The following is a 16,514-nucleotide window of genomic DNA, read 5'->3' as shown; positions in this document are numbered from 1 at the left end:
GTGAAATAAGCCAGACACAAAAGGATAAATCATAATTCTACTTATATGAGATACTTAGAGTAGTCAGATTCACACAAAAAACATAGTGAATATGATGAGATATCATTCTTGTGATTGTGTTATCATAAATGGCAAGAAAAAAAAGATTATCTGGGTAGGTTAACATAATCACACTAGCCCTTTAAGAGCAGAGAGTTTTCTCTAGCTGGTAGTAACACAGGAAGTAAGAGATTCAAAGTGGGAATGCATGAAATGGATTTGACATACCATTGCATTTTATTGTATGTTAACTATACTTCCCCAAAACAGATTTTTTAAAACAAGTTAATTTCTTCAAAGTTCTTACTCTTGTCACCCTATATATTACTCTTTTTGATGGATACAATACCTTTAATTATTTTTATGCGGTGCTAAGGATTGAACCCAGTGCCTCACATGTGCTAGGCAAGTGCTCTGCCACTGAACTACAACCCCAGCTCTATATGCTTCTCTTAAATAGTTCTATGAATGCTCAGCTTCAGTATCCCTCACTCACTGTTGATTCTCCAGCAAAGATACTCAACTCAGAGTCAAGCTACAATGTCTAAGCCTGTTCTGATGAACTGGCCACTGCAGGGTATAGATTACTAGGTTCTAATTTACATTTTTAAAAGATTAATTGGTAAACTCTAGAATGAAGATCATCTAGATAAAACTTAAAATTTTACAAGAAATTTGTTAGTTGGAATATCCTTTTTTAGAACATTTGTTTCCAAACTATATTTCAAGGAACTGTAGTATTCAGCACAACACCTCAGGAACCACAGAAAGAAGTAAGGGAGGTGGCACAGGCAGGTGAGAGGAGTGGGAAACACACACAAAGAGGAACACGCTCTCAAGTTTTACAACCAAATAGCTTTCCCCTTCATCTGCTTTATGTATAAAGATTCCATATAGGAGTCTGAAAATATTTGACTCCTAAAAATATTTTAAAACAACTGTTTTTGAAGTTTGATAAGACTGGCAAAAGACTCTCTTTGTGTCACAGGGAGCCAAGCATAATATGATCAATATAGCAGGAAAAGGATCTACTGTGTCATATTCCATAAGCCCCTGGAGAGCTGCTCCAGAGAATCATAACCTTCTTATTTGTGGCTCACTGATGGCATGGATCATATTCAATTCATTTTTGTATCATCAAGCGCCTATCACCAAGTAAAAAGTCAAATGCAGAGTTGAGTGGTTACTACACAGAAACCTAAAATATATATTATCTGGCCCTTTATAGAAAATGTTTTCCAACTTCTGTTCTATTATAAGGTGTAAATAAAGGTCTAGAGTACAAGTGAAAATGGAATTACTCCTGAAATAACAGAATGTAATTATAGCTGTAGTTATCAAGAAAAATGGTCAGTAGGGTTGACAGTGGACAGAAGAAGTCACAATGGAAGAAAAACAAGTAAAAACTAAGCTCCAGAGCACTGTTGTCCAGTAGCGCTCTGAGACAATGAAAATACATCTGCACAGTCCAATATGGTAGTCACTAGCCACTTGGGTTTCTGAACACTTAAACTATGGCTACTGTGACAATAAAAAGAATTTTAAAATTTATTCTTTTTTTTCAGATTTTATATATTTATTCAGGAGATTCAAGTGTAGAATGAAGTTCTTTTGGCACCATGAAATCCAATGTTTCAAAATGTTTTTCCTCAGCAATTCTGTAACTTTTATAATCCTGAAGAGATTCTCTTATCAGAAGTTTTCATGCATTCAGGTATTTTGCATAATGATTAATTATAAAGGTGGCAATGGAGTAGTAGCTATGATCATAGCCCTCCTATCATCTACAAACAATAGAAATTTTCTTTTCTATATAGGCAGCTATGAAATTATCAGGGAGTAAATGTCCATCTAGAAGAAACTGGTCATTTTTCCCTTGTCCAACTGAGAACCTGGACAGGACTTCACAAGATGGGTTGCATCATATTCCTTTCCTTTATTTTGATCTGTTCCCAAATATTTACTAAAGGTTTTTGTGCTCTATGGACACAGCACTGGGTTGCAAACTGGAGCAAATGCTGACACAGTTTTGTATTTTCCAGGATTTTTCAAAGGACAAATTAGAGCTCCTTGACCTCCCATAAAGTGGCCAGAAATAGACAACCACTGGGGGTCCACTGAAAAACTGGTATTTATGAGTTGGGAAGCTTCTTCGTTACCTAAGAGTACATTCTATAGTTACTTTTCTAAGAATCTTCAGTGATATTCACATAAAACCCAGCCATCAGTGCAGATACCCCATCTCTCCATCTTCTCCTTTAGTATTACAGCTATGAGGGCTAGTATCTGGGAGCAAATGATAAGGCTGTGTTCTGAGGCAGCCTGATAATAATGAGATTTTGATATAAAATCGTTCTGTGCAAATTAAACCAGGCAACCAATGTAGTACAGGGCACTTTCCACTTTCTGCCTTTGGTGGTAAGTAGACAGAAAATTTCATTTTGCAGTTCAGATCAACACTGTCATGTTCAAAATGTTCTGCAATACCCCAAAGCACTTGTTGCTGGAAATCTGTTTCAACACCATTCTTCTCCTATTCAACTATTACTTGCTCTGTGTGTGTGTGTGTGTGTGTGTATGTGTGTGTGTCTGCAGCAAAGGGCAGACGATCCTCTGGTAGTGATAGCTGTAGAGATGGCAGGACTGAAGAGGCAAATGCCAAGAGACAGTAGGGCCTCAAAACAGCCACCTGGCCTCGTCCACTCTTGGGCCTGCCCCCTCAACCTAATCCCACAGCTTCACCCTCCTTGGGCCCAAAATTTATTCATTTTTAACTAACTTACATAGTCACAATGTACCTAAGGACTGCCATATTGGACATTACAGTTTCTAAGCCCTGGAAGCTAGATTGAGAGTACTCATCACCTGAACCCTAGGATGGGGTGATTACTGGTGGAAACCATGGGGAGAGGGGGGAGGAAATGAACTGCTTCTAATTTAGAAAAGTTTCTGCCACAGATGGATAAAGCATAATAAATATGGATAACGTTAAGGACAAGATTGCAGACAGATTTAAGAACTATATAGTATTAGCAGAAACTGGGCAAATGATTATTCTCCCTAAGAAAAGGGACTTTCAAAAAGGATGTAAAACAAGAGAAGCAGAAAGCCAAGTTTGAAATCTGGGGACTTCCATGCTAATTCATTAAGTGAAAAAGTATTACTAGATGAAAGAGAAGTATACCAGCTAGAGATGGCAGAGATACCAGAAAAGCCAGAACTCAAAAAAGATGAGAGCTATACAATCTAAATATGAATGAGGAAGACTTTTTGGAATAATTAATGCTTAGCTAGAAAAGCCAGAAAAGGGACTTGAACACCAATAATATTTTTCTCTTTATTGACTACTCCCCCCAAAAAGAGTCTGCAAAAGATACGCCAAATTATCATATTTTCTAGATATTATATGTCAGATAAAGTTTTTAATTACTTTGCCCAATTATCAACTAGTCCAGACATGTTTAACTTTCAATGAGAACAAAAAACATTTGTCTAGAAATAAGCTCCCAATATTATTAAGCTTTTAAAGTCTTTCATTAGATTGACTAATGCTATCTTTTCTACTCTGATGTACTGTGCCTTATTTTTCTTCATCCAAACCACAAAGAAAATATTGTATGAACTCTTAAAAAGAAAAATATTTTACAAGATCATGTTATTCAAAAGAACATTTAAGGAACAACTATCTCATTTTCCAGCAGCCAGTTAAGTTGCTCTCTATAGATCTGATTAAACTGGTTATCTCAGGTCCATGGTTTAGCAATAGATTTTTATTTATTTTAGTTTGAAGTTAAAAAAAAAAACACTAGCCTGACAATATACAGACACAAAGCAATATATATTTAGTATCTGTTCTAATCAATACTTGCTTAAGGAATAAAAAGTATGCCTTGGGGAAGCTGTCCAAATATTTACATTTAGATAGAGGCATGATCATCATTTTAAGAATAATTAGAACAGGAGAGAATGTGCAATGTTCAACAAATAATTTTATTCTATAATTCTCTCAGAATTCATGATATTCACTATATACTACTATATTCACTATATACTACTGCTTATTATATTATTTTTTACTAACAAGGAATGGTATGGGGGTAAGAAAACACCAGAGTGTCTAGGAAAGAACACCGAGACCTTAAGTCCTGGCTATAATATAATAACTGGATGTCACTGAGTCTCTGAGGTTGATCTGTTAAATAAGTTTAATAAATAAATTTATTAGGAAATATATTATAAAAACTAAATAAATAATGGTTTTTAAAGCACCTGTAGTATCTTATAATGCTAGGCACCTAAATAGTTGCTCCATTCTCACTCCCAAAGTATAGGTAAATGGGAGACAAGGTACTCATCATGTAGTCATAGATCTAAATAAACTGTAACTATACTAAGTGCTACAAAGATGAGATAAACCATTTTCATGGTTGGGAGGAGTAACCAGGTCAGGGAAGTGTTCTTCAGAAAACAACCCAAGGAAAGAGATCTGAAGAAGTGACTTCAGAAGACAGCACAGGGAGGGTGTGTATATTGGGCAGGGGGGTAGGGTGAAGTGGGAGTGGGGTGGGATGGAATGGGGTGGGATGGGGTGGGGTGAGGGGAGGGGGGTGAGGTGGGTGAAGGGGGGTGAAGGGGGTGTGAGGGGGTGGGGTGGGGTTTGACAAGTTCAAGAGGAACCAGCTAAGAATATCAATACTGGGGCTTCCCCCATAAATGGTCTACCAGATTACCTACAGTGAAGCTCCAATTTGACAAATCCTACCTCAAACTAAGACAGATACCATATAAGCATATACAAGCAGAAGTAACTTGAAAGTTAACTGTATTACTGATAGTACTGGAGTTAAAAAAGTCAATATATAGTCATATTCCTTAGAAACCTTGTATAAAAAAGGAAGATTTAGGGAACAAAAAGGAATAATTAGACAATAAAACTATTTTTAAAAAGTTAAACATTCAATAAAATAGTTGAAGAATTCTCTCAGGGATAGAGCATAATAACAAAAATGGAAAATAAGAGAGAAAAGAAATTTTAAAAACCAGACCAGGAGACTCAACATATTAATAGAAGGAGTTCCAGAAAGAGAAAAACTAAAGGAAGAAGTAATCCAAGAAATCCAAGGGTACACTAAGAATAGTCCATAATTTCTAAAAACGAAAAGCAAAAAATGAAATCGGATACAAGAATCCAAGAACCAGGATGGCTCTGAGTTCTCAAGCCATAGAGGAAACAGGAAAACAATGGATTATGGATTCCGACATTTGCAAAAACAGTTTTCAACCTTTAACTGTATACCCAACTATAAGCACAGAATAATGACATTTTCAGAGATACAGCACCTCAAAAAAGCTTACTTTCTATACCTTTCTCAAGAAGGTACTAAGAAAAAAGAAGACATATGATACAAAAAGCTGAAGATCCAGAGAGGAGACAGCAAAAGGAGATCTCAGGACAACTTGCTAGCATCAGACAGAGGGCAACTAGTGGCGTGTAACTCCAAGACAGACATGATGAGGTATCATCACCAAGATCCCAACAATTGTCAATATAGCAGCAGAATTTAAGAACTATATGGAGAAAATAGAATAATCAATTGTTTTGGTGCCTAAGAGGGCAGAAGGAGATGAAATATGTTCCAAAGCCAAGACCAAAGATCAGCTTTGCAATAGAAAAAACTCTTGTACTTAAGTCTTCAATACAAAATCCTCTACTTCTAAACTGTCCATATAATTTTAAAAAAGATTCTAACTAGGGCATTATCACCTTAACATCTACTCAGAACAATAAGCATTTCTAAATAAGGTACCCCAAAACTGTGGTCAATTCAGTGATGGAAGCCAATAGAGTGATGGATGGGAGTTTTCCAATACTGCAGATCCACAGAATTAGCCTGAGGAAGAAATAAGTTAGTCACACTACATTTTTAAGGATCTTCTGCCTCTATATTAAATCAATACTCTAAAATGTTTCATGAAACGAAAAATTAGAAGCATAATCTACCTAATGCTGATTAAAAACAAGCATGGGGACTTCAAAGGAAGTTCAAGAACACCTAATAATCTGACACTTGGTCAGGTTCATTAACTTTCTCTTTGTTTTTGGCAGAGCACAGGTCCCCCAAATAAGGTATTTTTTCCTGGTTTATTGAAGGACATCTTCTTTTGGTGTAGATTCAATTTTGAAAACATAGGATTTGGGTTAGAGATATAGCTCGGTAGTAAAGCACTTACCTAGCATGCATGGGACCATGGGTTTGATTCCCTATACCACAAAACAAAATGGGTTGTTTGTTTGCTTAAGTGGTGCTAGGATTCAACCCAGGGCTTTCTACATTCTTGGTGCACACTCTTATCACTGAAGCTACCCTCAGACTAAGATTTTAGTTTTGCTGCTGTTTAAGCTAATATTAGCTCATTTTAAAATTTTCATGGTAGGGGACACCTGTGCCATTATAAAAACTAAATGCTATCGATGAAGAAATCAGTCAGTAAAGCAAAACAGAAAGTGAAAAGAAGGCACAGAAATCTAGTCCAAACTGGGTCTTTGATAGGCTGGGTTATTAGAATGACTATCCAAAAATATCTAAGAATATCCTCTTTGTCATCACAAAACCAGATGTCTGTAAGAGTCCAGATCCAGATACCTATATAGTTTTTGGGAAAGCCAAGATTTAAGTTTTACCTTGGCAAGCACATTTAGCAGCTGCTGAGAAATTCACAGTTCAAGGTGAAGCTTTCTCAAACATTGAAGAAAACACACAGACTCCAACTGGTACAAGAAAAGAGTGAAGACGCAGAGGTTAATGAAACAAGTAAGGAAGCTAAGGATACAGAATTGGTCATGTCATAAGCAAATGTGTTAAGAGAAAATGCGGTCTGAGCCCTGGAGAATAACAGTTAAGAATATTATAAGTAAGGAAATGCTACAATAGAATTAACAATGTATATATCTGAAAGCCAGAACCTTTTTCTGGTGTTTCAAAAGGGTAACTACATCTTGGTTTGAAATTTGTACTGTTTCTATCATTTAAAAAGTCATGGCTTCTTTTGGATGAAAAATAAAAGCTGGAATTAAGCATATTAAATGTGACAGAGTTTAGCAACTAAATGCTGTCTATGTTTCTAACAACTCTGCTAATGTTTCTAAAGCCTTAAACAGCCTCCACTTACAAATCAATGGAACGTTAGATCCCACCTTTGCCAAGAGCCATCTATGAGCCATGGGTAAACTGAGCAGTGGTGGAGCCATTAGGCAGGGAAGCCTGGTATCAGGAACTCCCAGTAGAAATACACTGGTTTGAGAATGCTTGATTACATGGCCCCCTGCCTAAGCTACTGCTCAAGTTCTAACTCAGCTCTGGAGAGGGAAGTGACTTCCTGAAGCCAGACAGCCTCTGGAAGATAGGTGCAGATTGTCAAATACCAATCAACCTGTTTACTGCAAGACCTACCACACCAAGAAGAAAGCACCAAATAAGACTCCTCCCATTAAAACCTTATCCCTGCCCTTGATGTATTCCCCTTTTTCAGTTGTCCAGTTCCAGCTCCTATCAAGACTGGAAGACCCATCAGACGCTCCACTTTTTAAACTCTAACCTTTAGCTCTGTATTTCTTACTGATTACTTCAGACATTTTATTTTCCCAGGTGGCTCACATCTCCTGAGCAGGAATCTGCTTTGTCTGGGTGTAAGACACCTCAATACACCTTAAGGTTTAATGAGTTACTATCTTCATGGTTTTCAGAGATTGGCAGAAATACTAACTGCTTTTGTGCTAGTTGTTTACAAAAAAGTAATGCTTTGCTATCTTGTTTACTATTATCCTAGCATGATCCTACCCTATGTATACCTTGTCCAGTTACCCACCAATGGCAACCACGGACCTCTGGACTACCCTTAACTGTCCATGCCCCACCTGATAGAGAATAAAGATTTCAGGTCACTCCCCACCAACTTCTTCCTCTCTCAGAAAGAAGCAGTTGGAGATATCTTGTCCATTTTTTTTTCCACAGAAATGGAAAGTAGAAATTGTCAGAAGAAAAATGTAACAGGGGCCCATTTTGTGCTTTGAATATAACCCTTGCTGCTCTAAAAATAAATATTCACAGGGACAAAAAATCGTTTTACAGACTGAGCATCTCTAATCCAAAAATCTAAAATCTGAAACACTTCTGGTCCCAAGCATTTCAGATAAGGGATACTTAATTTGTAGATTTGTAGATTATCAGCTTTGATCTAATGGTAGACATATACAGGATATAGGGAATCAAATGCTGTGCAAAAAATCATCTTCAGTAAATGTATTGTTTGAAACAATACATTTTCCTAAAGCAGTCATGCTAGAATGAATGAGAGGCCAATTCTCAGATAAGTCTGAAGCACTATGAAACACCTAATAAGATGCTAACCTCTATGTCCAATACTCTTTGGGGAAAGGCACATAGAGTTCTCATCTGGATATAAAATAATTTCCTGTCTCATTATTCTAACCTATGTTCTAACCAGCAGAAGTTGCAACAGGACAAATGGCAGAAAAGGGGATTTTTCAGGCAATAAACAAAAAGGAAAGAAGAAATTTAAAAAAATTTTTTTTTTGTTTGTTTGAGATGGATACAATACCTTTATTTTGTTTATTTATTTTTATCGAACCCAGTGCCTCACAAGTGTTTGGCAAGCACTCTACCACTGAACTACAACCTCAGGCCCGGAAAGAAGAAATTTTGCAATAAGTTACTTCTTAGTCCAGTTTGACATCCTCCAACATTCCTGCCTTTTGCTAGAGGTCTCAGGAAATGTTCCATCTTTACTTTCAAATAAGGAACTTGTAATTTCTGGATAAAGCTGATCTCTTTTCCTAGAGCCTCTGTAGTAAAAAGACTGCGCCATTTGTAACCCCATTTTTAATTGTTGATTTCCTAAAACAAGCAATTTAACTATAGCAATACATGTGTTGAAGAGTCATTAAGAACTATACATTTCAGAGTGATGTGTTGAAAATATAAGAGAAAGATAGAATAATCCAATGTTTGGGTTCTTAAGAAAACAGGAAAGAAAGAGATGCAATCCAAAGTGGAGTCTGTCTGCCTGCAAGTAGAGGCAGTGGGTTAAAATGGTTTTCTTCTCCTCCCCTTCCCCCTTTCCTTTACTTCTGTGAAAGTTCAAAATAAATACAAAATAAATACATATCCTTTGATGAGGAAAGACCAGGATATACAAATTGTAATCCAATCTTCAGTATTTCAGAGTAAAACCCAGAGTAGAAGACATCTTCATATAACCACCAGCATTTTTTGTTTGTTCAACTCAAAAATCATCAAATATTAATGCATAATTTCACCTACTAAAGATAAAATCATGGCACTTGGAAAAAATCCAAGTGTTTTTAAAAACAAAAAATAGCCAAAATTCTGGTTAATAAGTAATTCAGACTTTCTTAAGCAATACACTATAAAAATATAAAACACACCTTTTTATAAAAATATTTTCATACTATATACTTTTTTTGTAAAACCTGTTTTTAAAAAACTATTTTGCAGAAAATAACAAATAACAGTACAACCTAACAAAAAATAAAACTATGCTGAAATACCAGCCTTTCTCTGATAATTCAGAAGGTACTTGAAGATTCTATCTAGCTTCAATATTTTACTGAGTCTAAAGACCTGAGTCTCAGGAAATAGCTCAGAAGCAGTTTCCCAGCTTAAGAATTATGTCACACTTTATATATCAATCTTATCTTTTATATATCAATAGTCACTATTTAGCAAATATCCTCTATGTCTAAGGAATAATGCAATCCTTTACTGTGAATTGGCTTTAAACATTAAAAATTAATTCCAAATTACTTGAAAACAAAGGTCAGTCACCAATACTGAGCACATTCTAATGAAATAGAAAGTAGCCTTGTTAGTATTCTATATTCAATCCTCTGTACACTACACCCAGCTCATGGGTTGTTTGTTTTTAATGAAACAAAATTATCACAGATATTAAAACTGTATTACCTTCATAATGTTAACTAAATCTGTTTGATAGTAGCGATCCTGATGTGCATTTGCTGCTGCTAGTGTAAGAAGATAATCATTCCTTGCATGGGTAGCTTTGGAATTACACTCAGATCGCCGGGCTTTTAACTAAAACATAATAATAAAAGGAAAAAAATCAGTGCAAACTGATACTGTATGGAAAAACAGCAATTAATGGCTCCCCACCAAGAGTAAAAATAACAATGTGGAGAAAACATTTACATGTATATAAAAATTATACTTCACTATTAAGAAATGAAATAGTACCTGAAAACATGGGGAGAACATTTTTAAACCTTTGTTATTTATACTTAACATAATTCCAAAGTTTTCTACAGAACTGAAAAATATTTTTTTGAGTTTATTGAGATGGGAAAATAACGGTTCTAAATAAAGGTTCCTTATTTTTGAAGACATGGGTAAATCTGGAGGTTTTAGATACTAGTATTTTAAAAATCAACAATCCAAATGTGTCAGAAGAACTTCCTGTTGGTGGGGAGCCTGGCAACAAACTCTGGTCTCTAAGCTTACTTGACAGGTACTCCAGTTTGAGGGCCCCTCAGAAAAACTCACTTGCACCAGCCCAGAAGACCTGGTCAGAGGTCTAAGTCTGAGTGAAATGATTCTACAGCGCTTCTGAAAGCCCCTGCACTTTGTCTCTTGGACTAAGAGTTAAATATACAGACTACGTGAGTTGTAATGCATCCAAACCTACCCCTCAAGCAGTCTTGGGAAGCAAGCTATGTCCAGTGTCCACACCTGGGTGAAAAATCCCATCACTGGGAAGGAAAGTTCCTCACTGGGTTAATGACTTTGAAATGCTTCTCTAAAGTAGAAAAACCCCACTTCCATTCTCAAAAGACCCAAACTTTTAAAATATAAGGTAAAGTTTCTCAATTGTGAAATACACCTTCCAAAAACTCACCTTTACACTTGCTTTCTGTAAACTGATTCTTGATTGAAAAAGACTAAGTTTAGACCTATATAAAAATAGAAAAGAATGTTTAATAAAATTATATCATAATAAGATTACTAAATGTTATAATTACTAAAAAAAATTAATAACCCTTTTCCAAGACACTGTTCTAAAGTGAATTTACAAATGAAAAGTCAAAAGTGATGCTTATTTGCCTTTATTTATATATTATATATATTTAATATTATAGGAAAATAAAAATACTGGGATTAACATATTTAAAATACCCTTAAAAATACAATTTGACCAAGAAAAAAATCAAAATATATTAGTATATTCTAATAAAAAAGAGTCATCAAACTATATGTTATTCCTAGTATCATATAATTCCACACACTTCAGTTCTTTTACAAAAGGTCAGAGAAACCCCAGGGCAACCAACCTGGGGAGACCAAGGCTCTCAGAGCTATGTGTGTCAGGTGGTACAACACCAGAATGCAATCTATAGGTTCTAGAAAGTCCTTCTTTTGTTACTCCCCTCATTAAAAATGATTTGTGTTTGGGTTCTTGCCTGCCTGTGTGCCCCCCTCCCTCCTAAAGCTAATCTGAACTTACTAAGAAGGCCCTTAAGACTCTCTGTCCTGTAAACTTTTGTTCTATTTAATCTTCTCCCACTCTGGTGTTCTTACCTATCTCCCTTGATGCCTAAGTTTTGGAGGGGAACCATAACTGTCAGTCAGCAGTAGTATGCTGCTTTTACTTAAAGGCTAGAGATAAGTATATAGACAAAGTCAACAAACAGATGCTAAGGAACAAGCAACACTCCCACAGCCATGATTTTTTTGAAGCTGAAATGTTTGTCTTAACTGCAGTGTCATGGTGATTGCCATGGGAGAGTTCAATGCATGCACTGGCAGCTATGCCTCTTAGTATGAAGCAGAGTTGCAGACCATTTGGGACTAGAAGGTGAAGCAGCCAGTCTGTGCACAGACACTGTGAAGAGGACAGCAAAAGTTGCCTCTTGCATTTCTAACAAGAGAGAAAATATTCAGGGATGAACATACAGTTTCCTAACTCCTCCCCACTGCTTTAAAAAAAAATGGGGTCTAAGATATTTCTGTTATTTCCTGCCTAATTGTATTCCTGTTTTATGAGAATTTTTTGTTTTTATTAATCATATTTCTATTCATTTTGATGTAGGAAAGCTAAGATTACCTATATTAAGATTTGAAAGTACCTGTCAGGGTAAGAAAGACTGTGCTTGAAGCACTGTCATTTCTCCTTTTTTAATAGTCATTATCCAAATAGGCTGACTTGCACATGGATTGTCCAACATAAATTATAGATTTAAACTTATGGCGTCTGCTTCATTTGCTAATCTGCATACACTTCTTGTATGGTATTTAGGTAGGTATTAACAATAGAATAAAATGTCCTTGAAGATGACAATTTAAAAAAAATAAGGATTTTTAAAAACCACATACTATACAAATAAGAAACTATACTGTGTACTAGTCTTTACCATCTATCCTTCAAATGTTTTTTTTTTTGCCACATTTTTTTATTTTTATTTTTATTTTTTATTTTTTTATTGGTTGTTCACAACATTACAAAGCTCTTGACATATCATATTTCATACATTAGATTGAAGTGGGTTATGAACTCCCAATTTTACCCCAAATGCAGATTGCAGAATCACGTCGGTTTATCCTTCAAATGTTAATGTTCCTTGGGTCTCCAAATTCAAATTCATATCTCATTGTATATATGACTGCATCCCTATAATTGATGGACATCCTATAACCTTCAGAATTCAATTCTCAGTGCCAAATTCTCACATAAGAACAGATATTTGATCACCTCCCAAATATATCCATGTAAGTGTCTCCCAGGCTCTTCAGAATTTACATATCCAAAATGGAACTTACCATCTCCTTCAGACTAACCCTCTTCCTCCTGTAGTCTCTCCTAATGGGCCTATCATAGCATCCATCAAAACTATGTTTACTTCAGTGCTCAGTCCCCTTCCTGATTTTCCTACCTCTGCTTAGAAAAAAACATACTCATTCTTCTTCCAAGAATCTGCCCAAGCATCATTTCTTCTATAAAGGTTCCTTTATCAACAGGCAATAGTAATCTCTCCATTTTCTATGCTTTCATAACAGTGTTTTCATATTACTACTCTAAGCAATTAGGGACTAGGTGAGTGTCTTTAGGTAGGTAATTTCTTTGAGTTTACTATGAATAGACAAATGATAAAGTTACTTTTTAAAATTATACGCTCTAAATTCCTTGAAGGCACAAAAGCGCACCTAACTTATCTGTGACCCATAGTGCCCAATACAATGACTAAATAAATATTAACTGAATTAAGACATAGAACCATTTTTTTACTCTGTAGTTGAATTAATTTTCCAGAGAAGTTATACACTGAAGTAAAATGTCTCACTTTGAATTTGGCCACATGAGAAGGCAGTTCCTCGTGATCAGTTCGTGAAATAGACCTAGTCAAATACACACTTCTCAGGAACAGTCCACCCATGGCTAAATTAGGCATTTGTAGATGCTCTACAAATCTGTCACTTCTCTGTTCTAGAATCCCAGAGAGTTTAAAAGACAAGTTCCTAAAAGCCAGAATGGCACAATAATCCCAACTGAGATCTGCTAACCTCCAGATCTTATTGGAAAGATGGATTTGGTGACTCCATGAATGCATGGGAAATATTTGAATGCTCAAAAAATAAAATAAAAACAATAAACTTAAATCAGAAAAATATTAAATGTTACACTGTAATATCAAGTATCCAGTGAGTATTCATTCATCAACCCATCATACTAAATAAACTTCCCAGGAACCCTGAATTTTCCCAAGATGCTGATGAAGTTGCTTAAATTTCTTGCAGATAAAAGCCATTTTAGGAAGCTAGCTGTGTTAGCACACACCTATAAATAATAGCTACTCAGGAAGCTGAGTCGGGAGGATAAATAGTTTGATCCCAGCCTGGGCAACATAGAGAGACCCTGTCTCAATAATGACAACAAAACAACATGTTAGAGGTAACCCCCTCCTTGCTGGACTATTTGTACAATTGTCCAAACCTTTCTGATTTCATGCCTAGGAGTCTGGACTCCTAGATTTTGCAACAATCAGCACTGTGAACAGAAGTCTTAGCTCTCCTGATCACAAGCCTCCTAAATTCAGTTCTATAACACAGGTTTCCCACCCCCCCACCAATATTTATCACACTTCCTCAAAGTGTCATTGCAAAAATCTCTATTGCTTGATTGGTATCTCCTATTACCAATTGCCAGTTCCTTCCTTTCCTTAATAGGCTCAGGCTAGGGTTGTGGCTCTAAGGTAGACCAATTGCCTAGTGTGCATGAGGCACTGGGTTCAATCCTCAGCACCACATAAAAATAAAATTTTAAAAAAAGTCTCAAAATAAAGGACTATAATTCACATATATTGAAAGTAATATTGACAAAATTGTTAAAGCATACTTTAAAAAGGAGAAATATGAGAATTATATGTACAATAAAAAACAGTGCTTGGTATAGGGTTTTAAAAGGAGGTCAGTGCTCTTGGTCACTTGATGTACCATTGTTCCTTCAATGACACCTTGAGATAGCATACGGATTTCAACTATAACTGAATTTTAGAGTCTAGCATGATAAAATGAGGCTCTTAAACCCTACTTTCAGATATCATCATGGCTTTTACTAGACTCTCCATAAGTTTTCAAGTCTGTAAGTACAATGTTCATTTATCTTGTCTAAATATTCAATTTAAAGGTCAGAGATTCCTACTTTGCCACTTTAACAGATAAAAACCAGTCGATATGAAATGAAAATGGGACCTAAAGTACATAACATATGTAGAACAAATGAAACCAACACAACCTAAGAACAAACTATATGCTATATAAACAGAGAACAAAGTATTAATTAGCAAAAATAACATTTAACTGCATAATAATTTTCTCAGAAATATTAAAATACATACTTTGCCTCAATGTCAGCTTTCTCTCGTACTGCATGAGCCATCTGCTCAGTCTCAAAGTACTTCTTTTTGCCTTTAGCTAAATCTTTCACTGTCTCTTGTAATTCAGTTTGGATCTTTGTCAACTGGTCCACACACTGTAAAATACAAAAGTGCAATTATTACAATTTTTAGTTTTCAGGCTGACAGAAATGAGTTTGTCCGAAGGACCATGCATTATTCCTTCAGGATGGAAACCCAAGAGAAAAATCAGCACTTTCAATGACTTTCAAATTGCAAATTAGAATTCCATGCACAGCTGGTACTTCCATCTCAAGTACTGTATCAAATAGTGTCACAGTTTGCCTAACAATCATGACTGACATTAAGGTAAGGCATAAGAAGAGCAATCATAAAAAGGCTTGCTGTTGCAGATATCATGGCAATAAAGAAAAAAAAGAATAAACCAATTCTGCTATTTCTTCATAATCAACAGTCTCCATTTTCTAAGTTCTAAGAAGATAAAATGATTAAGAGCTTAAGTAGTCTACTAAGGTAAAGGAGTTATATGTATTTTTCTGTAAAACTGTTTAAATATTAAATTTCAACCGTTTTTTGTTTATTTTTACTTATTTATTTTTTGAAATTCTGGGTTCAAATCTAAATCTCTTTAAATCTGATAACACTATAATGGATATGGTGGCAGTTTACAAATTCTAAATTATTAGACAAATATGAGTCACAATTCTTTCTTTTATTTTTGTGGCACTGGGGGCCAAGCAGAGATTTGTAGATGCTAATGATGTGCTGTACCACTGAGCTAAAACCCAAACCCCCAAATCACAGTTATTTCAAGGAGGGTAGATAAACTCTAGTATAAATGAGAAAAATATGGACAAAGGCACTACTAAGTAAAGAGAAGAATGGCAAAAAGCCTTATGTTACTGTGGATCTTGTTCTGATTTAAAAGCAAATATTCACATATAAAAAATGATCCAGAAGGGGCTGGGGTTGTAACTCAGTGGTAGAGCACTCACCTAGCACATGCAAGGCCCTAGTTTCAATCCTCAGTACCACATAAAAATAAATAAAATAAAAGCAATTGTGTCCAACTACACCTAAAAATAAATATTTTTAAAAAATGATCCAGAAAAGGTTATGGTATTATTCTAATTGTAATTTTCATTATAATCTTAAGTCCTTCATAATTATAATGTGTCTGTTTATCCCCAAGTATTACAAAAGAAAACTGCCAAAATAAAGAACATTATAAAAAGAACATAAACTTTAATGTTATAGAGGGAGAATATTAAGTTGAAACTGGTTCTCATGGTGACAGAATTTGAATTAGCCTATCTTCCTATAGTCTGGAAAGTGTGAAAATTGGACAAAGCATACCCTGGTCTTACAGAATTGAGACCTAGAAGAGGACCACACCTACATAACTCTCCACTCAACCTGACTTTCCCTCCTTTTAGGACATCTGTTGAATCATGGCACAGAAATAGAATATAAACAGAAAATAGTATTCTTACTCTATTCTGTGGAGATAGTC

General features: G+C 35.4%; 1 protein-coding gene and 1 pseudogene across 3 annotated transcripts in view; both read right to left on the bottom strand.

Annotated features, from left to right (window-relative positions):
• FCHSD2 (FCH and double SH3 domains 2) overlaps positions 1 to 16,514 on the bottom strand; it is a 272,647-nt gene that overhangs the window by 114,545 nt on the left and 141,588 nt on the right. For both annotated transcript variants that reach the window (XM_081282330.1, XM_081282331.1), the window contains 3 exons: positions 14,984 to 15,117; positions 10,990 to 11,044; positions 10,044 to 10,172 (listed from right to left, as the gene is read on the bottom strand). In XM_081282330.1, coding sequence (XP_081138456.1) covers positions 10,044 to 10,172; positions 10,990 to 11,044; positions 14,984 to 15,117 — 318 coding nt within the window. The remainder of the gene's footprint in view (positions 1 to 10,043; positions 10,173 to 10,989; positions 11,045 to 14,983; positions 15,118 to 16,514) is intronic.
• On the bottom strand, positions 1,742 to 2,568 carry LOC308642945 (S-formylglutathione hydrolase-like; annotated as a pseudogene). The gene has a single exon. The product of its transcript is annotated as an S-formylglutathione hydrolase-like (transcript).

This window comes from Spermophilus citellus (assembly GCF_964194105.1).
Source record: "Spermophilus citellus genome assembly, chromosome: 2".
NCBI classification, from domain to species: domain Eukaryota; kingdom Metazoa; phylum Chordata; class Mammalia; order Rodentia; family Sciuridae; genus Spermophilus; species Spermophilus citellus.
Note: the sequence above shows the minus strand (reverse complement) of the source record. Positions and strands in the feature narration are given on the sequence as shown.